This window comes from Indicator indicator, chromosome 2, assembly GCF_027791375.1.
Source record: "Indicator indicator isolate 239-I01 chromosome 2, UM_Iind_1.1, whole genome shotgun sequence".
Lineage (NCBI taxonomy): Eukaryota > Metazoa > Chordata > Aves > Piciformes > Indicatoridae > Indicator > Indicator indicator.
This window is the reverse complement of record NC_072011.1, coordinates 62,431,994-62,458,050: the sequence shown is the minus strand read 5'-3', so window position 1 is coordinate 62,458,050 and position 26,057 is coordinate 62,431,994. Positions and strand designations below refer to the sequence as shown.

Below are 26,057 nucleotides of genomic sequence, written 5' to 3'. Positions count from 1 at the left end.
TTGCCTGGCTTGTTGCAGTTCTGAAGTTTCCAGTCATGGTGGCAGTCTGGCAAGGTATGAGATGTGTGGTCTGATTCCTCACAACAATGCTGTGGCTGTGACAGAAGTGTTAAAACACAGTTCAGAAAATCTCTCAGGAAAAAGAAAATAAAAGGAAAAATATATTTGCTGGCAGTTTTCATTTAAAAAAAAAATAAAAAGAGAAAAATTAGTCAGTGTTAATGCCTGAGACTGAGCCCAGGCACCAGCACCCATCAGTTTGATGACCTCTGCAACACATTGCTTGCAAGGCTTCCTCTGTGATTCTTCACAAATAGTTGTACAGCCACTAAGTCTTATTTATGAGCAGACAAGAAGCTCTGGCTAGCCTTGTCAGATCTCTCATCAGATTCACAGGCTCGTTACAGCCACTAGCTGTTGAACATTAAGATGCTTTTATCTCTGTCAACTGGGCTACAAATACATTTCCCACTTCCCCACCCCCCACCCCCATCTCTTTGTCCCCTGCATTGTCATTATTAGTATGGCCAAAATGTGGAGGAGGAAACAAAAAAGCTTTAAAAATGCAGTGCTGAAATACTCTTAAACCTTCTAGAAAAAAAAAAAAAACAAAAGTTCACAACCTTAACTTCCTCACCAGTCCTTCAGAAGCAGTAGAGAGAATTTTTAATTGGCCTTCTTGGATATATGCCAACGAGACAGACTGCTTCAAAATGGTAACATATTGACCTTTTCATGGGTACAAGATTATTTATCTGGCTCTCATTAGGGAGGGCTGTGGCATTGTCTGTTTAATAATGTAATGACGGCTTTTCAAACCTATTTTCTCTCCAGAATTAGCTCTCAAGTGTAATCTCTGTCCTTTGGTTGTTGGTGGGATTTTTTTCTTTTTTTTTACAGTGGATGTGTCGATGTGCTGTATTAAGCAATCTCAGTTTAAAATAGAAAGATGTGAAAGAAGCACTCAGATCAGCTATCAGCTGGATAGTTGGAGATGAGGTGAAATGTAGGTCACAAAAGCATGAGTTTCACCTGCAAGATAGTTTGAATTGGGGACAGCAGAGCTCACATTAAAGTTTTGCAGATGCTTTATGTGTCTGATCTTCTTTTGTGAAGGACCTTATTGTGGCCTTCCAGTACCTGAAGGAGGCCTACAAGAAAGCTGGGGAGGGACTTTTTAGGGTGTCAGGTAGTAATTGGACTAGGGGGAATGGAGCAAAACTAGAAATGGGTAGATTCAGATTGGATGTTAGGAAGAAATTCATCACCATGAGGCTGGTGAGACACTGGCACAGGTTGCCCAGGGAGGTGGTAGAAGCCTCATCCCTGGAGGTTTTGAAGGCCAGGCTGGATGTGGCTGTGAGCAACCTGATGTAGTGTGAGGTGTCCTGCCCATGGCAGGGGGGTTGGAACAAGATGATCCTTGGGGTCCCTTCCAACCCTGATAATTCTATGATTCTATGATTCTGTACACATACTTGGCATGCTTCCTAAATCCAGCATCCAGACTTGAATTTGCTGTGGAAGCAGTGAAGTCCCCAGAGTTGCTGACCCTTTGCATGGAATTGGTTCTTCACTAAAAAAGAAGTGAAGCTTCACTCCTTCCTTTTGCATAGCAGTTAAAGACCTTGCCCCAGAAGTGGGTGTCGTGGGTTAGTCTGCATGGATGGGACACAGGGGTCAAAGGAATCATAGAACCATAGAATCAGAGAAGGGCCTGGGTTGGAAGGGACCTCAGAGATCATATACTTCGAACTCCCCACCATGAGCAGGGATGCCTCTCAACTAGACTTGGTTGCCTGAGGCTTCATCCAATCTGGCCTTAAACACTCCCAGGGAGGAGGCATCCACAACCACTGTGGGCAACATGTTCCAGAGTCTCAGCACCCTCATACTGAAGAGCTTCTTCCTAAGATCCAGTCTAAATCCAGATCTTGTTGGAGTCAAGCTCATGTCAAGTATGAAGTACTCAGCATAAGAATCACAGAATGGCTTGAGCTGGAAGGGATTTTAAAGATCACCCAACCCTTCATGCCATGGGCAGGGACACCTCCCACTAGACCAGGTTGCTCAAAGCCTCATCCGTCCTGCTCTTAAACACTCCCAGGAATGAGACATCCTCAACTTCTCTGGGCAACCTCTTCCAGTGTCTCACCATCCTCACAGTGAACAACCTCTTCCTAATGTTCCATCTAAATCTACCCTGCTCTAGTTTAAAATGAATAAGGGACACAAAAATTGTCTCCTGACTGATGCTGTATTTATCTTTGCTTACCTGGGGTTTGCAATTTAGCCAACACCTATATTAAATTAATCAGGCAAAGTGTGTTTCAAGTTTTGTAGCTCCTATTACTTTCTTTGCCATAAAAGCCAGTAGCCATGTTGCTATATCTGGAGATGAGCAACCAGAACCTTCCAGGAATTCATTTCTGAAAGATTTCTTTTCCCCTGCTGCTGATGGTGCTGTGTTTTCTCAAGTGCTGACTGCAGTAAGCCTTTTCAGAAAGACAATTCCTGCTTTGGAAAGCAGCCATCAGCCATCTGAAAAACACCAGGTTCTTACTGAGCTGTTTATGCATGGCAAGGGGGAACTCAGTAGTAGCACAAATTAAAGGGGACACTTGTTTCGAGTGAGGCTACTAAGGATGTATGTGTTCTATGGTAAATATATTGACAAAACTGTCCTGCAGGAAAGATATTCCATAAATTGGATTATCTACATTTTAACAAGATTATCCACTTAAGAGCCTCTGGAGATTTGCTTGTTGAATAAAAGAGGAGGGAAGATCTGGGCTGTAGCCTACCTAAATCTATTTTTTTAAGTTCTTTTCCTGCAATTAATTAAAAGAACATCCTCTCCTAATCACTGCTCTGCACCTCTGTGCAATCAGTGCTTTCTGCCACCTGTAGGTGTATTTCAGTATAGGATGATTTGTCAGCATTGCTTTCCTGTTCATCTCATGCTGCTCAGTTGACACCAGTACAAATTGAGCCCCAAAGGCTTTGTGGTTAGTGGAAAGATCAGGAATGTGGCATCACTCAAGGCTTGGAATGTGTTTTGTTCCCCATCTCAGAATCACAGAATGTCAGGCGTTGGAAGGGACCTCAAAAGATCATCTAGTCCAAACCCCCTGACAGAGCAGGATAACCTAGGGTGGATCACACAGGAACACATCTAGGAGGCTTTTGAAGGTCTCTAAAGAAGGAGACTCCACAACCTCTCTGGGGAGCCTGCTCCAGGGCTCTGGCACCCTCACAGTGAAAAAGTTTTTCCTTCTGTTCCTATGGAACCTCCTCTGCTCCAGCATGCACCCATTGTCCCTTGGTCTATCATTAGACATCCCTGAGCAGGGCCTGACACTGCCCTGCACATCTTTATCAACATGAATGAGGTCACCCCTCAGGCTCCTCTGCTCCAAGCTAAAGAGCCCCAGCTCCCTCAGCCTTTCCTCAGCAGGGAGATGTTCCACTCCCTTCAGCATCTTTGTGGCTGTGCTGGACTCTTTCAAGGAGTTCCCAGAAGCATGCATGGTGAAAGGCTGCTAACCAGTGTGGCATTTTGAAATGTTGGGAGTAAGCTGCCATTGTCCCCAGTGTTTGGCTAGCAGATGTTCCAGTTCCATCATCTGTCATTCCTGCAATGTGGAGACTGAGATTTTCTAGGGAATGTACTGGAGAAAGGGAAGCTTTTTCTGTCTTCTCCTCTGACCTACAATAGCCATACACTACTTGGCAGCAGTTTGCTTCTTCATTTACCTACTAAGGGAACCACAAGTCATAATTTGTATTTAACAAGGTTCTTACAGAGAATTCTTAGCATTTGACTCATTTAAAGTTAAAGGCAGGCTGCAACTGAAACCTTGTAGATCTCCAGTAATTTAGAGAGTATCTTTTAAAAATGCTGTAAGAGGGAAGTTTCAGGTTCTTCTAGTGCTCCTCATTTTTTCAGCTAAGTGATTTTACAAAGTGTGAGTGCAGACATACTGTAAATCACAACGGCCTTGTGAAATCCACCTCCTCATTACTCATGCTTTCTATTTAACCATGTGCAACAGTTTTTCACAGGCATTTTCAGAGAGGTTCCTTGGCCACAACTGACAGCTGTTATTTTTAAGTCAATGCAATGTCACACCACTTTGACTCCTGAGTAGAAACAGTGGTGACATTTCAGCAACTTTCCCAAACAGGCTCTTTTTATATTCATTACACTTCTTTAATTCTATTTTTTCCCCCTGCATATCTTAATATCAAAAAGTAATGTACTAAAAGCAAGATAAGAATTTGGCTCTTCAATATCTGAGGATGTCCAACTCAGAGAGCTCACAGCAATACTTATGCAAGGGAAGGACAGCTTCATGGACCTATGTGTCACCCTGAGGGCCCAAGTGGAGGATTTTGCTGTCACATGGAGGTGTTCAGTTCCAGTTTAGGTTATGAAATTGGAAAGGTTGCAACTCTCATGAAATAATCCAGGTTCATAACAAGCATCAAATGGATGTGTTACTTTCTTCCAGTGCTTTTCACAGATTCACAGATTGTGCTGGTTTGGAAGGGGCCCTCAAAGGTCATTTTGTCCAACTCCTCTGCAATCAGCAGGAACACCTCCAGCTAGGTCAGGCTACCCAGGGCCACATCAAGACTGATCTTGAATGTCCCAGGGATGGGGCTTCAACCACATCCCTGGGCAACCTGTTCCAGTATTTCACCACTCACGTTGTGCAGAACTTCCTCTTGATGGCCAACCTAAATCTGCCCTGCTCCAGTTCCAAACCGTTGCCCTTCATCCTATCACCACAGGCCCTTCTAAACAGTCCCTCCCCAGCATTACTGTAGGTCCCCTTCATGTATCGAAATGTAGCTCTAAAGTCTCCCTGGATCCTTCTCTTCTCCAGGCTGAACAGCCCCAAGTCTCTCAGCCTGTCTTCATAGCAGAGGTGCTCCAGCCTCTAATCCTCTTTGTAGCCCTCCTCTGGACTGCCACCAGCAGGTCCATGTCTCTCTTCTATTGGAGGCTGGACACAGTACTCCAGGTGAGGTCTCACAAAGCTGAGCAGAGTGACAGAATTCCCTCTCTCGACCTGCTGGCCAGGCTGCTTTTGATGCAGCCCAGGCTGCCATTGCCCTTCTGGGCTGCAAGTGCCCATTGCTGGCTCCTGTCCAGCTTCTCACCCACCAGCACCCCCAAGTGCTTTTCTGCAGGGCTGCTCTCAATCTCATCATTCCCCAGCCTGTTCATTCAACTATTAGAAATAAATCTGCAAACAAAGCAAACCCCACATCCAAAAATGAAGTAATATTGTTCTGTTTATGTGTCAGGATAAAAAATACCTTCCATATACTACTATGTTCCTTAAGGAATTAATAGTCTCAGTTAAAGGTTACCTTCTCTACCATCTCACATGATAAAACTAACCTTTTAATGTAGATTTTTCTCTTTGTTTGGTAGAGTCAAAATCAGATTTTTTTTTTGGTGGCTGGGAAAAACTGCCAGCTGGTCAAAGCCTAGCCTGGTCCAGCTCCTCCTTCCTCCTGCTCACAGTTCTCCTTCCAGCCATCTCCTGTTGCATGTCAGTATCATGTTTGTCTTGTCCTTGCTACTGCTCTGGATGATAAAATCTGCTTAAACTGGACATGGTAGCTCTCTGTGGATAACTGTCATCATGTTTCCTTCCTGGCTGTGGGTACAGGGTTGTCCTTCACAGTCAATAATGGTATCCTGGGATGCATCAAGAAAAGTGTGTCCAGCAGGTCTAGGGAGGTTCTTCTCCCCCTCTACTTTGCCCTGGTGAGACCACACCTGCAATCCTGTGTCCAGTTTTGGGCTCCCCAGTTCAAGAGAGACAGAGACCTGCTGGAGAGAATCCAATGGAGAGCCATGAGGATGAGTAGGGGACTTCAGCATCTGCCCTGGGAAGAGAGACTGAGAGCCCTGGGGCTGTTTAGAAGAGAAGACTGAGAGGGGATCTGATCAATATCCATAAATATCTGAGGAGTGGGTGTTGTGCAGGGGGGCAATCTCTTTTTGGTGATAAGACAAAGAACAGCAAGTACAAGCTTGAACATAGAAGATTTCAGCTCAACATGAGAAGAAACTTCTTCACAGTGAGGGTGATGGGGCACTGGAACAGGCTGCCCAGAGAGGTTGTGGAATCTCCTCCTCTGGACACATTCAAAACCCACCTGGATGCATTCCTGTGCAGATTGCCCTGGGTGATCCTGCTTTGGCAGGGGGGGTTGGACTCAATTTCTGGAGGTCCCTTCCAACCTCTAATGTACTGTGATACTGTGATAATCTTATCTCTTTTCTCCCTTAGGCTAATATCAAACACTGGCCTTCGTTTTTTACCTGTCCTCCATAAGGTGCACTCTTTCCAGAAGGTTTTACTGTAAGTATTACTGTCTGCTTGTTACTTCTTTAAAGCTCCCTTTGAATGTTCTCCTGATCCATCCAAACCTTTTGAGACATAATTCCCTCACAGAAGCATTTTGGGTTGTATTTGTGTAGGCATTGATGGTAATATGGCCCAAAAGGTTCCAGTTCTCTCTAGATCTGCCTTCTATGAAGCATTATAGCTTCCTAGGCTGCATCAAGAGGAGTGCAGCCAGCAGGTTGAGGGAGGTGATTCTCCCCCTCTGCTCTACTCTGGTGACGCCCCACCTGGAGTCCCCACTGTGTCCAGTTCTGGAGCCCCTGTTACAGGAAGGATTTGGACGTGCTGTAACATGTCCAGAGAAGGACCACAAGGATGATCAGAGGGCTGGAGCTCCTCTGCTATGGAGACAGAGTGAGAGAGTTGGGGCTGTTCAGTCTGGAGAAGAGAAGGCTCCAAAGGGACCTTATTGTGGCCTTCCAGTACCTGAAGGGGGCTACAGGAAAGCTGGGGAAGGACTTTTTAATGTGTCATGTAGTGATAGGACTAGAGGGAATGGAGCAAAACTAGAAATGGGTAGATTCAGATTGGATGTTAGGAAGAAATTCTTCCCCATGAGGGTGGTGAGACACTGGAACAGGTTGCCCAGGGAGGTGGTGGAAGCCTCATCCCTGAGGTTTTTGCAGCCAGGCTGGATGTGGCTGTGAGCAACCTGCTCTAGTGTGAGGTGTCCCTGCCCATGGCAGGGGGGTTGGAACTGGATGATCCTTGGGGTCCCTTCCCACCCTGATGATTCTATGATTCTATGACCACTATTGCTTCAGCCATGCTGTGTATGTATGCCTGGATGGCCCAGAGGACTTTTACTGCATTTTCACCCCTTGAAATCCAAACCAGGCTGGTGACAGTGGAAATTTGTTGCCACCTGGTGACAGTTCTCCAGCCTGCATGGAGAGCTGCTGACCTCAAAAGTGTTTTCTTTGTCGAGGTGGCCATGTCACAGAGAGAGAGAAAAAGGGATAAACATCAGGGAAATAACTCTACTGTGCTCATTGTTTTTCACTTGCTGTAAAATTGTGCAGACAAGGAAATATTATTTTCTATGGAAAATTCTTGTGGCCCCTCCAGTGGGGAGGGGATTGTACAATGTTTTCCTCTAAAAACACCTTTTTTCTTTTTTTCCCTTCAAAAAAACAGATATCAGGAAAAAACTTGATTTTTATGTTTGTGGTGGTTTTTTTCTTCTTACTGCAAAAGATCTTAACATAAATTTTGCAGTTAGTTCTTAGTATAACTTCAAGCACAAAACCCAGGGAATAAGCAACTGTTTCTTCTCTTCCTTTGAACAAGATATATTGCTAGTGCACAGGCAAAATTCTTAGAGTTTAAATCTTTGATTAGAAGACTTCAAGCTGAAGAAGCATTAATCCTGCAATTGTCTAAGTTGGGGTTTTTTTCTGGTGATCATCAGGCTCAACCAGACCTGAATTATTGTGTGCTGTTGAGCAAGAGGTTTTTTGGTTTTGTTTTTGGTTTGTTTTTGTTTTTTTTTTTTTTTTTTTTCAGGTGACCCTCCTCACTTTCCTGTAAGAATAAATGGAACCATAGAATGCATTGGGGTGGAAGGGACCCTCAGAGGTCATCTTGTCCACTCTCCTTGCAGTGAGTAGGGACATCAGAGAAGGACCACGAGGATGACCAGAGGGCTGGAGCTCCTCTCCTATGAGGACAGGCTGAGAGAGTTGGGGTTCAGTTTGGAAAAGAGAAGGCTCTAAGGAGACCTTATTGTGGCCTTCCGGAATTGAACGGGGGCCTACAAGAAAGCTGGGGAGGGACTTTTTAGGGTGTCAGGTAGTGATAGGACCTGGGGGAATGGCTCCAAGCTAGAGGAGGGGAATTTAGATTAGACATCAGGAAGAAGTTCTTCACCATGAGGATCCTGTGACACTGGAACAGGTTGCCCAGGGAGGTGGTGGAAGCCTCATCCCTGGAGGTTTTGAAGGCCAGGCTGGATGTGGCTCTGAGCAACCTGATGTAGCAGAGGGTGTCCCTGTCCATGGCAGGAGGGTTGGAAGTAGATAATCTTTGGGGACCCTTCTAACCCTGACAATTCTGTAATTCTATGATCATTAACTAGATCAGCTTGCTCAGTGCCTCATCAAGTTTGACCTTGAACATTTCCAGGGATGGGGCCTCCACCACACCTCTGGGCAACCTGTTTCAGTATTTCACCACCCTCACTACAAAGAGCTTCTTCCTCCTAATATCCTAGGCCTTGATAGCGCTCGAGTGCCAAACTAACCCTTGGCTCAAATCCTGGCTCCACTGAGGTCATTAAGAAAATTCCCATTGGCTTCAGCCGTGGCCATATTTAAGCCTCTAAAATAGGTCCTGATGGGTCAGTGAGGTTTACAAAGGGCTTGTGTAGAGCTTTACTAAAGGGATACACTTCACTTGTATGGCTGCCATGCACTTTCCCTATTCCTACCTCTGCTGACCTCGGTTCATAGAACGAGTCCTCTGTGTGTCACAAAGTGCAGAGCTGTGGCCACACTGAATTGTCAGCATGAGGTAATTCTGGAGCTGCACTTAAACTTCAGGCTTTGAGGATATAATTAATTTTCTTCTGTGCTTTCCAACAGAAACAGCAGGAAAACAACCATATCCCCAGTCTAAATGATGAGTAGTGCTACTTAAGATCTTGGAGATCTATTTTGAGAAAGCAACAGAATGTCTGTCAGCCAGCCCTTCCCTTGCACCAGTCAAAACTTCTAAAAGGTTTTGAAATGCCTGCTTGTCAGTGCAACAATCTGCACTGACAGGGCTCCCAAGTCTGTAGTTCTTAAGCACATACAAAGCTGTGGTGGGTTGAAATTCCCTCCCCCCAGCCCCCAAAGTAAAACTGATAGAGCAGCTCAGTTTGAAAGCAAATGAAGCTGTATTTACAAACACACTAAAATCTAGAAATATGGAATGCAATGATTATGTACAAAATACACAAGATTTTATATGTAGTTACAATTTATGAACAACACCAGAACCTCCCTGGACAAAACCAGGGGGTTACCAACAACTTCCCCTTCCCTGCTCCCTTTCCCCACACTAGACAAGGTAAAAGAGAGAGTGAGAAGAGCAGAGAGTAGGCTGTTAGTACTTAGGCACAACAAAGAAATGCAGCCAAGGTCAGAAGCAAACATCTAGAAGCTGAAAAGAGCAAGAGTTAGTTTACACAACTAGCTTTATGTTAGCTTTCAGAGCAATGGCATTATTTAGACCTTATCATTGTTTTCCTTTTTACATCCAATGGTAAGTTATTCACATTCTACTACTTTTCTGCTCGAAATTTGTGGAAAATTCCCTAGGCACAGCCTGCAACTACCACAAAAGCTTGTAAGCAACCCTTTTGCCATCAGCAGGGACTGCTTCATAGGCTGGTGGGGTACCCTGCTGAATCAGGCCAGAAAGGGCTAACAGCTTTGCCTCGCCTTGATGGGAGGCTGCTAGAAAGGGTGGCCTGCACTCATGTTCTGAGTAGTGTGTTTGCTGGAGGAACTATTTCATCTAGCTCCAGCTTTGTTATGTTTTCAGGGCTTCAGCCTATTTGGGAGGAAAGTAGGGAGGGGAGGTGGAAGGTGTTCAAAGAGTTTCACTCCAGCCTTCTTTGCCTTTGTGTTTTGCAAACAGAATGTCTCTAAAGCACAAGTCATTACCTATGATACTTCAGCAGACTGAATATTAGGGGAAAATATTGGTTAAGGAAGAAAAATTGGACTGGATATTAGGAAAAAGTTCTTCACAGTGAGGGTGGTGAGACACTGGAACAAGTTGTCCAGGGAGGTTGTGGACACCTCATCCCTGGAGGTGTTAAAGGCCAGGTTGGATGAGGCTTTGAGCAACCTGGGCTAGTGGAAGGTGTCTCTGCCCATGGCAGAGGGCCTGCAACTTTAAGGTCCCTTCCACCCCAAACCATTCTGTAATTTTATGATAATGTGAGGGAAAATATGATGTTTGAAGTAGTATGTTTTATTGAAAAGCTCACAGAAGTACCAAAACAAAACAACAAAAAGTCTATTTTCTATTATGTTTTAATTTTCAGAGATATTCAAGACAATATCAACATATGTACCATTGAAAGAAATTCCTTCGTGGGCCTGAGTTCTGAAAGTGTGATTCTGTAAGTAAGACTGAGCAAATTCATTCCTTCTTCTCCTTCTTAGCTCATTTCTTTACCAGAATAGGGTCAAGGAAACGAGGGGAATGACACCATTCAAGCTTCCAAATCCAGTTTGTGGGTTTAGACTTCTTCCTTATCTCTGAAATCTCTGCATTCTGTTTCCCTGTCATGAAAAATTAATGTTTGCAGGTTGTTTTTTTTTTTTTCCTATTGTGTTCTAGTCCTGCTCTTTATTTCAGAAGCACAGGATAGAGCAAATTTAGTAATTACTGATGGCAAGGTTAAACACATTCCACTCACCACAACAATCCCATGTGATACAAATTGTGTTCAAAGGGATGGCATGGTTCATAAATATTTACAGCCAGCCACATCATTCAGAGATGTTTATTACTCAGGCAAAATAGATGCAGCTGCAGTGGGAATGTGGTGTGTTTGTACACAGTGTTAATGCACACACACACACACACACACACTGCTTCAGAATGCAATTTCAAGCCGCATGGGGAGATGACTCTACATTTGACTTGAACACTTATGTATTTTATGGAACTATCTGCCTCCTTAGGTTTTTCTTCCTGTTGATATATCTGAACATGAGCCAGCAGTGTGCCCAGGTGGCATGGTAGGCCAATGGCATCTTGGCTTGTATCAGGAATAGTGTGGCCAGCAGGACTAGGGATGGAATTCTGCTCCTGTACTGGCACTGGTGAGGCCTCACCTCGAATACTGTGTGCAGCTCTGGGCCTCTCACTGCAGGAAGGATCTTGAGGTGCTGGAGCAGGTCCAGAGGAGAGCAACCAGACTGCTGAGGGGGCTGGAGAGCATATGTGGAAAGGCTGAGGGATATGGAGAAGAGGAGACTTAGAGGGGATCTCATCACTCTCTACAACTACCTAAAAGGAAGTTGTAGTCAGGTGGGGGTCAGGCTCTTCTCCCAGGCAACCAGTGACAGGACAAGAGGGCATGGTGTGCCAGGGGAGGTTTAGGTTGGATATTAGGAAGCAGTTCCTCACAGAAAGGCTGATTAGGCACTAGGATGGACTGCCCAGGGAGGTGGTGGAGTCACCATCCCTTTAAGGATGATGTCTTTAAGAAAAGCTTGGATGTGGCACTTGGTGACATGGTTTAGCTGATGTGGTGGTGTTAGCTCATAGACTGGACTTGATGATCTCAGAGGTTTTCTCCAGCCTCAATAATTCTGTGTGATTCTGTGTGTGATCAAAACTGCTTGCTTGCTAACAAGGTGCTTTCATTTCACCTAGCCAGTGGCTGGCCTGCAAAAAGTTCCCACTGTGTGTGTGCAATTTACTACATAGCCTGAAGTAGACAAGCAAGAGTTGCCTGACTGGTAGGGCTCACCTTGATTTGGGTTGGAGCAAGGTTGAACCACCAATATTTGAAGAGAAGCCAGCAACAAGTTACATGACTATGAGCTCTTCTTTTTCCCCACCAGGCATGCACAATCTTTGTCTGTGTCAGAGTCTCTGAAATTTTAAACAAACACAAAGAGATTTCTCAAACAAGGAAAATATGATGGAGAGGGTCCAGGGGACAGCCACAGAGATGATCAGGAGGCTTGAGCACCTCTCCAGCAAGGACAGGCTGAGGGAGCTGGGGTTGTTCAGCGTGGAGAAGAGGGGGCTCTGGCAAGACCTCATAGCAATCTTCCAGTACCTGATGGGGTTACAAGAAGGCTGCAAAGGGACTGTTTCCAAAGGCCTACAGTGATAGGATGAGGGGCAATAGTTTGAAACAAAGGAAGAGCAGATTTAGATTGGATGTTAGGAACAAGTTCTGCACCATGAGGGTGGTGGAACACTGCAACAGGTCGCCCAGGGAGGTAGTTGAGGCCCCATCCTTGGACATACTCAAGGTCAGGCTCAACAAGGCTCTAAGCAACCTGATCTAGTTGGAGGATGTCCCTGCTCACTGCAGGGGGGTTGGACTGGATGACCTTTGGAGATCCCTTCTGTGATGGTTTGAAACTGTCTTTTTAATTTTTCCTTGCAAAGTTCAGAACAGAGAAAGTGAAAGAATGTAAATAAGTCACTACTGGGTGTAAGAAAGCAAAATGACGATTGTTCTAAACACTTCCATTGGATAGATAGAAATGTTTAAGAACTATTACCCAAAACAAAGTAGGCACTCTGCACATTCTGCGTTCGGCAGTGGGGGCAGTTGCTGGGCTGTCTGGCTGCTGTTTCTTCTTCTCTTCTGGCTGAAGATAACACGTACTGACCTTGGCAGCTAAGTTAACAACTTTCTGCTTAACTAACTCTGCTTCTCTGTCCAGGGGGGTCTGGGGGGGAAGCTCCTGGGAGAGAGAGAGGCCCCTTTGGGAGGGTCCCCTTGAGGGGAAGCAAAGGGAGATCGGTTGTGCTTTTCTGTTGATTGTATATATTTGTAAATGTTGTGAATTTTGTGTATTTGTACATATTCATTGCATTTCATCGTAGATTTTAGACTCTGCTTGTAAATACAGCTTTTCATTTGCTTCCAGACTGGGCTAGCCTGGTTATTGTTGGTGGGGGGGGCGGGGAATTTCAGCTCACACCGACACACTTCCAACTCAGACCATTCTATGATATGCAAGTTATGATACCCCAAATGCAACAGAAGAGATTCACCTTGCTTCCAGGTCTGCATGCCATTTAGAGCCCACTTGGAGCCCAAGATAGAACTTTCCTGCCCTGAAATGAGGTGTAAATAGTGCCTCAGGGGCAGTGGACTCCTGCACTGGATGAATTTTAAGGTGCACCTTAAAAGTACTGCCACAGGCATGAAGCCAGGTGGCATGGGGCCTTCAGCAACCTGGTCTAGTAGGAGGTGTCCCTGGCCATGACAGGGGTGGGATGCAGCTATGTGATCAGTAAGGTCCCCTCCTACCCAAACCATTCCATGCCTGCATGAAAAGCCCATTTATCCAAACTCTGGATTCCTGCCTCCATTGTCACTAACAGAAAGAGTTGGTGGAGTCACAAGGACACTGGTTGAAGCGAAGGAAGAATTAGTCTCAACAGAAGTTTGTCTATATAGAGTACAATGAGGTACTGGGATTTAAGTAAGTTTTTTTGGGTTTTGGGTTTTTTTTCCCTTTTTGCTGCTTGAATGCAATCAGCCAGGTGACAGGACTGTAGAGTTTGGCAACTGTGACTCTGATTTTACAACCTTAGTATCTCATTGCATTAGCATCATGTTCAGTGAGAGAAGGCAGTAAGTGCTAATACTGTGATTAAAAGCATATCTATCAGGCTGGCAGCAGTGAAAGGATAAGATCAATGTAATATCATAAATGTTTTAAATGCTCCAAGCAGAGACATGTCTCTCCTCTCTGCCTGCTCACTCATGTCTAATAGTGCTTGCAAGTGAAGGGGACAGTGACAGGTCTCCTGATCCAACCTGACAGACATTATGGACACAGAGCTATGCACATCTGCCTGTCATGGTCAGAAGGGTAATCCTTTCAGCCAGGCCCATACCTGATTTTCCTGCTGACCTTAGCTCACCACCTCAGACCTTAGATAAGAGGGTCACTTGCATGCTCAGCTTTCAGCATGAGTTAGAAACAAAACCTCCAGGTTTGCTGACAGTTTAATTAAATCAGGACGGGTTTTTGCCATCAATCAGAGCTGTCATCAGCTGTTGGAAAGGAGGTGAGCTGCCAAGTGACATTTGTAAAGCAGGGTGAGAGATTGCACCATAAAGATGACAAATAGGACTGACCCAAATGTAAATGTTTAGGAGCATGAAGGGAAGAGAAGGAAGGACGCGAAATGTTAATTAGTTAATGCACTACGGTAATAATCTGGCAGGAAGCCCTGGGAGCTGCAATTCTCAGGCTCACTACTTATCTCCTCTTGGGGAGGACGGAGCCTGGGGAGGTGGGACTGGGGCAGCAGAGGAGACTGGGAGTGTAATTTGTAAAGGCAGCAGACAGAGGAGGAATCAACTGCTTCCCGGGCAGCTGGGCATCGTCACCGCCCATCTCCTGTCCTCCCGCACAGCTCAGCGACGCTCAGCCTTCCTCCCCCACCTGCCCAGCTGAGGAGGTCAGACCACCACAGAAGGTCTTTTTTACTAATAAATGGCAAAACTTAAGCCATGGCCTGGTGTTTCAAAAGCACCTTACAAAACAAAAGTAAAGCTAAGTGGCACCCACAGTGCCAGAAGGAAAGATCCAGATGTCCATCACTCCTGGGATTAATCTGAAAGAGCCTCCACTCACCCCACTGCAACCTTCCCAGGGCAGCTGTGAGCACCACCAGATTCTTCATCAGCTCTGCCTTTGCTTCAGAAACCTACTCCAGCAATCATCTGCCCTGTTCATGTTTGTACTTTCCAAAGCTTCCCTCCCAACAATCGGGACCTTAGCAGCTAATACTCCTAGAAATTCCACCATTTATTAATTTTATATGTATGAGATCCCTTTCCAAGATTTTAATTAGAAATATATTAGTTATGAAGCAGGGATAAGAACACAATCATTTTTATTTATATATATTTTTTTCTCTCTCTCTATTGCAGGTGGCTGAATAAAAATGGGATTCGGGAAATTGAGAACCATGCCTTCAATGGAACCTACCTGGATGAGCTGTAACTATTTTTGTTGCTTGCTCTTCTGGAAATAAATCACTAGGAGGGAAGAACTTGGGGTGTTTCTTAATCTCAGATTGCCTTAGCATAAATATTATTGTGTTTTTCAGAAACTTAAGCGATAATCATAACCTAGAAAAATTACCAAATGAGGTCTTCCATGGAGCCAACGGGCCTGTTGTTTTGTAAGTAATATCCAGATCATTTTTTTCCTCATTATTACCTCCCTTGAAAAGAACAGAGAAGAACATAGGGATTTCAACATCTCACTCAAAATCTTGGAGTTCTGAATCAAGCAGAAAACAAAACAAAACAAAACCCCAGAAGCCATAACTGAATTTTCAGTCTAGATCCATGTTTTCACTTTGTCCTCAAGTTTTTCAGTAGTATTTGGATCCAGGGATTTAGCTTTCAGATTCCTCTCCCCAGCTGATGAAACACTGGAAGAGAGTAGTATTTGGATCTAGGAATTTCGGTTCAGATTCCTCTCCCCAGGTGATGAAGCACTGGAAGAGAGCAGTATTTGGATCTAGGAATTTCAGTTCAGATTCCTCTCCCCAGGTGACGAAGCACTGGAAGAGAGCAGTATCTGGATCTAGGGATTTAGGTTCAGAGTCCCCTGCCCAGATGATGAAGCTCTAGAACAGTATTTGGATCCAGGGATTTAGGTTCAAATTCCTCTCCCCAACTGATGATGCTCTGGAAGAGAGCAGTATTTGGATCTAGGGATTTAGGTTCAGATTCCTCTCCCAAGCTGATGAAGCACTGGAAGAGAATACTTCTGCTTTGTTTTGTTTGATTTTTCTTTTTCTCCAGAGTAAAATGCTGCGAGGGGATTTTTTTGTTGCTGTTTAAGCAGAATCAAGAATGAGTGAGTGGGTCCTCAGTGCTTAAATCTGAATTGCTAACCACTGAAGACCTGCCTCTGCATCTCTGAATCACAGAATGTTAGGGGTTGGAAGGGACCTTGAAAGATCATCTAGTCCAAGCCCCCTGCCAGAGCAGGATCACCTAGGGCAGGTCACACAGGAATATATCCAAGCAGGTTTTTTAATATCTCCGGAGAGGAAGACTCCACAACCCCCCTGGATTGTAAGGCTTAACCCCTACCCTACAGGGACAGGCACTGGGATGTCCCATCCCCTACAGAGATAGGCATGAAATACATCTCACACTGTTACAGCAGGATGCCTTTGGTGGCTGACAAGCTGGAAAGCAAGATCTCAGCAGTAGAGAATTCAGCAGCAGGATGCTCAGGATTCTCAGTCACTCTTACATCAAGCCACAATTTACCATGGGATCTGAAAATGCCTGTGAGTGTGCACATCTGTTTGTGTTTCTGAGCACCAGCCACAAGACATAAAGGCTGCAATAAGCACATGGGAGTCTTTTTTTGTGTAACAAGTGCATCAGAGCATTTCTCTCCTCCCATCTATCATGTCTGTCCAGATAGGTCTAGGGGTCACCTACAAAGAGTGAAAAAGAGGTTATTGGAGCTGTTGGGAGAGGTTAGGGTGGCTAGAAATCTCAAAAAAAGAGAGAGAAAAATGTCTGCTTAACCTTGAGTTCAGGTGAGAGCTCTTCTGAAGGCCTTTTGTGATGGTCAATGCACCTATGATGTAAAGAGCTAAGGTACAGGTTACTGCCTTCTGCTCTCCTTCCATTATTCCCTCAGAGCCTTACTTTTTGGGGGAGAGACTGCCAGTGGAGCATCTTTTCACCAGTAATATCATAGAGGCTTGGTTGGAAAAGTTTAGTTTCCTGTAGCAAGAAGTAAATGCAATTTTTTTTCTTTTTTTTTGCAAACTGTATCTGCTACAACCATATACTGGAGGCTTATCAAATTGATTTGGCTGTAGTTCAGGTTCATTTGATAGTTCCATTTCTAACACCAAGTTATTTGTGTAAGTAGATTTCTGTCCCATTACCAAGATACAGATACTGTTCCATGGGTGGGAAATCACCTTTATATCCTCAGGTCATGAATCCTCATCCATCATTGTAGTGTGGACCAGGAATGGCCTTTCACTGTTGTAGATGACTGACCCACAATCATGTCTTTGCTGGGACAAATCTGCAGTGCAGACTTCAATGTTTAAGTAGAATCAGTATCAGAATGTTTTAACTCTTGATTTTCAGGAACCAGTGTGCTACAGTCATAGAATCATAGAATTGTCAGGGATGTGACCTCAAAAATCATCCAGTTCCAACCCCTCTGCCATGGACAGGGACACCTCACACTAGTTTGCTGAGAGCCACATCCAGCCTGGCTGCAAAAACCTCCAGGGATGAGGCTTCTACCACCTCCCTGGGCAATCTGTTCCAGTGTCTCAACACCCTCATGGTGAAGAACTTCTTCCTAACATCCAATCTGAATCTACCCAATTCTGGTTTTGCTCTATTCCCCCTAGTCCTATCACTACCTGACATCCTGAAAAGTCCCTCCCCAGCTTTCTTGTAGGCCCCCTTCAGATACTGGAAGGCCACAAGAAGGTCTCCTCAGAGCCTTTTCTTCTCCAGACTGAACAACCCCAACACTCTCACTCTGTCTCCATAGCAGAGGAACTCCAGCCCTCTGATCATCCTCATGGTCCTTCACTTGGATACATTCCAGAAGGTCCAGATCTTTCTTGTAATAGGGGCTCCAGAACTGGACACAGTACTGCCAGTGGGGTCTCACCAGAGGGGAGAATCACCTCCCTCGACCTGCTGGCTACACTTCTTTTGATGCAATTAACACCAACTTCTATTTCAGAATTGTGCATTCTATGATTTTAAAATAATGTGAAAGAGAACCAAACACAAACAGGAATAGCAGAAAGCACTGATCTCAGCCCTTGTACAGGCTGCACAATTTCATGAATCAAATCCTCTCTCTCAGGCTTGCAGCTCTTGGCTGAACTAGAATGTCGTTTTTTGGAAAGACATCAAATTTTGAATTAAAGGATTTCAGCACTGACAGCAGGCAAGTAAATCAAATAGCTAATTCCTGCCACAACTATGCATATTTCTTCTATAGAGGAATGCACTGTGTTTCCAACTTGGAGCTTCACAGCTTCAATTTTCAGTCATATTGTTTCATTTCATCATCTTCTGGTGCTCCCAGAGCTGTAGTGGCTTGCACCAACTTTTACTGAAGTCCTTGGGAATCCTCTGGCTGCATTCTGCTTCAGATGGAGGACAAGGTATGGCTGCGGCCGATCCTATTCTTGCAATCTGTCTTTACAGATTCACAGATTGCATTGGGTTAGAAGGGACCCTCAAAGGTCACCTTGTCCAACATCCCCTGCACTCAGCAGGGACACCTTCAACTAGATCAGGCTGCCCAGGGACACATTGAGATTGATCTTGAAGGTCTCCAGGGATGGGGCCTCAACCATTTACCAGAGCTCTCCTTGATTTCCTTGCTGGCTTCTACTGCCTCAGGATCCGCCAATGAGTCAACCCTCTTTTGTCATCAACAAGTTCAGGAGTGCTCCAGTAGATCCCTAGCTCAACAGCTGAGTCCCTCAAGCACAGCCAGAGATCACTTTTGACTTGAAGTTAAGAAGAAATTTCTTTTCTTTAAGGGTGACAGAGCACTGGACCAGGCTGCCCAGTGAGGTTGTGGTGTCTCCTTCTCTGGACACTTTCCAAATTCTCCTGGACATAGAATCATAAAACTATAGAATGGTTTCTGCTGGCAGGGACCTCCAAAGGTCATCTAGTCCAACTCCCCTGCAGTGAGCATCTTTCTGTGCAACCTGATCTAAGTGACCCTGTATTAGCAAAGGTGTTGGGCTAAATGATCTCCAGAGGTCCCTTCCAACCCCTACCATTCGGTGACGAGCACAGAGGAAATGGGTCTGTGATGAGTCTCTGATTTCTGCTCCACCAGCCATTTCTTGTTATTTCTGTCTCTGCCTTTCACACCTCATCAGCTGGTCAGGGTTTTTGCTAATCCAGCAGACTCCCAGTGGGAAAGCAAAGTGATTGGATTAGAGTCAGATTCATTGTGCTGTTCCTGCACTGACTGCTGTCAAGGCTGACGACTAGCATTATTCCTGTATTCCACTCGCTAATGCTTTTTGGTTTGACTTCCTCCTGCCACCTTATTATCTTGTTCCTCATGCTTAATTAATTTATCAAGGCACTATCTAGAGAGCAGCATCCCAAAGAACCTCTGCACCGAGGTCAGCATGTGGTGTCTCAGCAGAGTAAGTTACTTAACAAGCTGCACGATGCCTGTGTTTGCTGTTCAGGGGCTTAGTCTATCAACTGCTTGGCAATGTGTTCTTGTGGCCAAGGAGGCTAATGCCATTCTGGGGTGGATTAGAAGGGCTGTGGTTAGTAGGTTGAGAGAGGTTCTCCTTCCCCTCTGTTCTGCCCTGCTGAGGCTGCATCTGGAATATTGTGTCCAGTTCCGGCCCCTCAGTTCAAGAAGGGACTCAGGGAACTGCCTGAGAGAGTCCAGTGCAAATCCACAAAAATGATGAAAGGAGTGGAACATCTTCCTTATGAGGAGTGAGTGAGGGAGCTGAGGCTCTTTAGCTTGGAGAGGAGGACACTAAGTGGTGACGTCATTCATGTTTACAAAGATGTAAAGAGTGAGTGCCATTCATATTTACTTGTTATTTCCACCCAAAATAATTACGGTTTGGACTTGGCAAAGATTTTTCACTAACAAGGCAAAGAAAAGATTTTGCGTGGTCTTGTTCAGAGTTATGAGCCCTTGTGAAGTTTCACAGGCTCCTAATGATTCTGTCTATGGATTTAGGAAGAAAACTGCTGTTTAGTTCTGGAGTCACAAGCAGATCTTTTAGGTGACACTTGCCATTAGGAAGGTACTGAGGGCAGTAGTCCATGAAACAATCGAGGTTGGTTGTTGCCACCCAACTATCTCTTCAAGTGGCTGCATGAGAAAATGGTAGCCAAAAATTTAGCTTTTATCACCTATGAGAAGCAGGTCAAGCCCAGAACAACATCAAGACCATAGTGTGGCTTCTCTTAACTCGACCTGCACAGATTCAAAGCATTTCTGGCTCCACCAAGTCTGTCTTGCCTTTGCAGTAGGAGCAATGGCCCTAGGTCAGAGTGGCAGAGGGGGATCCATGTTTGTCCCTCTGCTGCCACAGCTAAAGGTCCAGTTGTGAAAGGTGGTGCATTCCCTGAGAGCCTGGGAGCAAAGGCTCAGCTGTGGGCACAGTGTGGACAGGTTGGAGTAGATGATCTCTGAGGTCCCTTCCAACCTAAGCCATTCTGTGCTTCTGTGATTCTATGATTAGAGAAAAAGTCTTTCTTGTGTCGGAGAATTGTATGATTCTACAGAGAGCAGAGCCACCTCAGCAGCCACTGCATCCTGGAGCTGTTTCAGGCCATGCAAACACAGGGGCTAAGGGAGGGCAGGGGGATTTTTGTTCAGTTCATTTTTAGTGTCGTTTTGAGGAGAAAGTGCAGTCATGAGCTGAGTGGGACAGTTTGTGCCTTCACGAGGCAAATGTAGGGATGTTTTGCTCCAGCTGCTATACTCTGGAATCATGGGGATGGGTTCCCAAGTACCTTTTATCTTGGAGATGGAACACCTGGGGTCCTTCTTCTTTTTCCCCATCTGTATGGCACAAGTGAAGATTTAGTGCCTGCATAATGTGGTTCCTTTTAAAAGCCCCACTAATTCTCTCCTTAATACAGTCGTAGCTGCTGCTTCCGTCACTGCCTTTGATAGCCTGTCCCACACAGTAATTGTCTTCCACAGAAATACATCTCTCCTAACCTCCTGTAATCTTGCCCCTTTCTCCACTTTGTTCTGTGCTCCCTTTGTTTTTTAAACCTCTGGGAATGTTATTTTTTGTCCCTTACAGTTTAACCCATGTCACTCCTGTTTCTTTTGAACCTCTTTTCCTTCCTAATGAGTACCAAACCCTGATATCTCCAACCTCTCCTCATGTCTGTATCTCTATCTGAGCTTCTTTTTTTGTGTTTACTGCTTCTTTCTTTGTGTTTACTATCTCCATAGCAGCTTTGCCATAATGTGACACCCATGTAGCAAACCTCTGTTGTGTTTTCATCAACATTTTTTTGTCCTTTAACAGCACTCTGATAGTTGCATTGACTGGATATTTACTAAGCCCAGTATCAAAGGTTTATGTCCCTGCTACCAGGGAGTTATTTTTTTTCTTTTATCTCAGCCCAGGCTAACATAATTTGATTGTTGTTTCCTATGGCTATAATAGTTCAGGTTTCCTGGAGAAAAACCTAATTTATCCCTGGATCCTTTCAGTGTAGATTTCCAGCAGATCTCTTTTCAATCCCTGCTCTAGCTAGGACAGTCTAAACCACATACCCACTATGGACCAGAAGCAAATTTGCTTTGCACTGAGATTTTCATATGTTTTCCTAAAGGGATATTTCAAGGACAAGAATCAGTTTCCTGCCAAGTCATGGATTAGAACTCATCAAGAAGCTAAGAGCAAGGTCTACATCCAATTTAAAAAAGCTTCCTGATTTAAGCAAATTTAGATCTTTGATTGAGGCCAACCTCACCTATCCCAGCCACTGCTGTGCGTTTGCAAACTGGAAAAGACAAAAGTAAGTGAGTACATTTGTTTTTTTCTTTTTGTTGCCTCTCAGTAGTTGAATAGTGAATTAGATAAACTTCCTCCAAAATCTGCATGAAAAAGGTTCTTTTCAGTGCAGGTGAGTAAATGGATAGAAAAAAATACACATACAGGCTGATGCATGCTACACAGTGAACTGCTTCTCCAGTAAATGTGTCACTGGGGGGTAATACATTTTGCCAGCTGTGTTCTAGTCCTCACCTGTCACAGATCCATCTTTCACTGCAACCTCCTCTCCTTGATCAGCCTGGAGCCATGCTGCAGATGGCTATAAAGTGTTCAGAAGGGATAGGCAAGGATAGAGAGGTGATGGCGTGGCCCTGTATGTCAGGGATTGTTTGCATTGTATTGAGGCTGAGAATGCTGAGGATAGAGTTTTTATGGGTAAGAATCAGAGGGAAGGCAAATAAAGCAGATATCCTGGTGGGAGTCTGTTCTAGACCACCCAACCAGGCTGAAAAGACAGCTAAAATATTATTTAGGCATCTGGCAGAAGTCTCACAATTGCTGGTCCCTGTTCTTGCAGGGGATTTCAACTTCCCCAATGTCTCCTGGAAATAAAGCAGAGAGGGAGCAGTTCTGGAGGTTCCTAGAGTGTGTAGAGGAAAACTTCCTGATACAGGTGGTGACAGAGCCAACTAGGGGAGGTACCTTGCTGGACCTGCTGTTTGTGAACGGAGAGGGACTTGTGGGAGATGTAATGGTTGGGGGCTATCTTGGTCACAGGACCATGAAATGACAGAGTTCTCAGCTTCCAGAGAAGTAAAGAGAGGGGTCAGTGGAACTGCCACCTGGGACTTCCATCAGGCAGGCTTCTGCCTGGTTCAACACTGGTGGGCAGAGTCCCTTGGGAGGCAGTCCTGAGGGGCTGGATACTGCTCAAGAGGGAACTCTTAAAGGCATAGAACTGGCTGTCCCCATGCGCCCAAAAAGGAGTCAGCAGAGAAGGGGCCTGGGTGAATGGAAAGGTTTGGTTGCTGGTTATGGAGAAAAGGAGAGCCTATGGTCATTGGAAGAAGGGGCACAGCACTCAGGAGGACTACAAGATTGTCATGAGACTATGCAGGGAGGAAATCAGAAGGGCCAAAGTCCAACTGGAAATTAATTTGGCTTCAGCTGTTAAAGATAACAGGAAACGCTTCTACAAAAATATCAGCAAGAAAAGGAGGACTGAAGAGAACGGAACATTGTGATGCTGGCCTGAGGAAAGGTAAGCTGCTTCTAGAGGACAAGCCCAATGCAATATGTTGAACTCCCCTCACATTTTTCTGTGACTGGAAAATAATATCCTTGAAGTGCAGAAAGGGCAGAGGTTGGATGTTAAAACCCTCAACTTGACATAAACCATTATGAACTTCGGCAAGCTTTTTGCTTGCCTTGACATAAAGCTCACCTTCTGCCTGCAAGAATGACATTGATATGGCTCTGTCCTTGCACTTGATCATTACGTTTTGGAGGAGCTGTCACTTGAAATTCTGTTTAAAAAAAAAAACAAAAACAAAAACAAAACAAACATGTGGCAGCAGCAGGAGTTGTGTTTGGACTTTGTCTCATGAGAACATAGTACCAGTTGCTCACTTGATGTCACTTCTCAGTGAGGACAGTTGGGTTGAGACAGGGCTTAATACAGAAGCCAGGTCAGTACTATTGCTTCTGCTGAGCATGTTTCTCAGCACACAAGATCGTGCTGCCACCAGATCCAGGTGAAGTGCATAAAACAACCACATGTACAAAAGTAGCAATTTGGGGGTATTTTTTCTCTGAGCACTCTGCCAATTTTAATGTTACTTTTTTAAGTTGTCCTTTCTCTAGTTTATTTTTCAGAGGTTTGACTTGAGCAAAGCAATGTTAAACAGCAACAGAAGGTTACAAAAAGGCTGAATAAATGAATTGTATGATGACACCTACCAAGGGCTTGTAGTGATAGGACAAGGGGAAAGTGCATTAAGCTTGAGGAGGGAAGATTTAGACTGGAGATTAGAAACAAATTCTTTACAGTGAGGATGGTGAGACACTAGAACAGGTTGCCTAGGGCTGTTCTGGATGTCCCCTCCCTGGAGGTGTTCAAGGCCAGGTTGGATGAAGCCTTGAGCAACCTGGGCTAGGGGTAGGTGTCCCTGCCCGTGGCAGGGGAGTTGGAACTAGATGATCTTTAAGGTCCTTTCCAACCCAAAACATTATATGAATCTATGGATCTCAAAAGTAAGCCAGGACCCATTAAAGGAAGCAAGGACCCATTCCTTGCCAAAAAAAAGTTTTGTTTCTCTGAATGCACTGCAGAGCCCGAAGGGCAAAGCTCCCAGGGAAAATAACAGGTAAGCAGTCTGTACCTTAAGTCAGTACCAGAAGAAAGGATGGCCCTCTTTTCCCATGGGGAATTTGCCACTGCCCATATTAGCTGTTCCCAGTAGAGGTAAACAGCCAGGAGACTCACCACCACCTTCCCTTGGAGCAAAGACAGCAGCTGACTCTGTGGGACCCCGGTTTTCTCTGGGACTGCTGGCAGTAAAATATTTGCTCTGTACAACCATTGTAAAAATTATTGCTCTCAACAGCTCCCTGAAAGGAAGTTGGACCCAGATTGGTTTCTTCTCCCTAGTATCAAGTGATAGAATGAGAGGAAACGGCCTCAGATTGCACCAAGGGAGCAATTTGTATAACAGGAACAATTTCTTTGCTGCAAAAGTGGTGAGGCACTGGAACAGGCTGCGCAGGGAGGTGGTGGAATCACCATCCCTGGAGGTGTTCAAAAAGTGTGTGGCCATGGCACTTGGGGACACGGTTTAATGGCCATGGTGGTGTTGAGTTGATGGTTGGACTCAATGATCTCAGAGGTCTTTTCCAACAGAAACAGTTCTATGATTCCAACAATTAAATTGTAATAATCAGAAATATTTATTAATTGGCCTTACCTAGCAGACTTAGCAGATTTAGCTCCAGGCAGTGCCTCCATAAGCTGGGCAAAGGTTTGTATTTAACTCATCACTGACAAACTGGTGGATAAAACGCTTCCCTCGATTCATTTCCAGTAGCTTTCAGCACTCTCAAGCGTCTGCTGCACTCAAATCCAAGGGACTTTCTCTGCAGTTATTGCTCCTTGAAAGCCTATATTCCCCCTGAGCTAGAGAACTGTTGATATATTGATCAGGACACTGGACCCCTCGCTCATCCTTATGCAAGCAGAACACAGGGGAACACAATGTTATGTTATTGCTGTTGTGACCTCCACAGTGCATGTCTGACCTCACAGAAAATCAGTTTCCTGCCTCACTTGACAGGCAAGATAAAAAATATTGATAATAGCAGAGGATGTTCAGAACCTCACAGAGAACGTCCCTCACCTTCAGGTGCTGGGCCTTCATTAGTTTTCCTTTCTTGCCAGACCTTTCAAACTCTGGTTTTTTTGGAAGGTGTGTTGAGTGTACAATGCCAAAGGGTAAAATTAGGTTAAGCAGAAGAATTCTTCCTTTCAAGCTGCTACCAATTGTTTCAAAGTTTCCAACTAGCTTGCCTAGAAAGCTCTTCTCCCAACTGTATGGCAAGCTGGGGTGGAAGATAAACTGAGGTCCTGTCCTAGAAATCGCATAGGTAAATTTCTCTCTGGGCTGTAGGTGAAAGTTAGGCAGAGCTGAACCGTGTTGGGTGTGCAATACATCTTAAGCTGGTTTATTTCCTAGCTCAGATTAGATCTGGGTCCATTTTATGCAAAGCTATAGATGCAAGTTTCGGGGACAGCAAACTTCATGGGTGGTCTAGGAGAAGCAGCTGTTAAAATCTGATCTTTTAGTTCCTGTTGACCCACCTTGCTAGCGTGATGAAACCAATTGTCTTTCTATCATCTCAGCCAAAATACTTGCTTGTACTGTTGGTCTAGGTATGGAGAAAGACACAGAGTTAATACTCTAGGAAATAAAGCCCAAACTACCCAAAAATACTACTTTTACATTCAAGGGCACCTTTTCCTTTAAACTCTTTTCCTATATTTATCTTTGCTACCGAAAATTCTCCGTTTAAAAAAGATTTTTTGACAGAAACAACAGCACGTGCTGCTTGCATGGAAACGTTTGGTATGGTATGGTGTGGTTTGGTCTAGTTTGTTCTGGTGTGGTTTGGTCTAGTTTTCTGTGGTGTAGTTTGGTATTGTGTGGTTTCGTTTAGTTTGGTACAGTGTGGTTTGGTTTAGCTTGGTTTGGTACGCTGTGGTTTGTTTTTGTGTAGTATGGTGTGGTTTGGTTAGTTTGGTTTGGTTTAATTTTCTGTTGTGTGGTTTTGTATGGCGTGGTGTGATTTGGATTAGTTTGCTTTGGTATGGTTGGGTTTAGT

General features: G+C 44.7%; 1 protein-coding gene across 1 annotated transcript in view; it reads left to right on the top strand.

Moving 5' to 3' along the window:
• Positions 1-26,057, top strand: part of FSHR (follicle stimulating hormone receptor) — a 98,379-nt gene that overhangs the window by 69,867 nt on the left and 2,455 nt on the right. Inside the window, exons 5-9 of the mRNA XM_054395296.1 lie at positions 6,315-6,386; positions 10,468-10,545; positions 15,073-15,141; positions 15,252-15,326; positions 21,520-21,705. Of these exons, the coding sequence (XP_054251271.1) occupies positions 6,315-6,386; positions 10,468-10,545; positions 15,073-15,141; positions 15,252-15,326; positions 21,520-21,705 (480 nt within the window). The remainder of the gene's footprint in view (positions 1-6,314; positions 6,387-10,467; positions 10,546-15,072; positions 15,142-15,251; positions 15,327-21,519; positions 21,706-26,057) is intronic.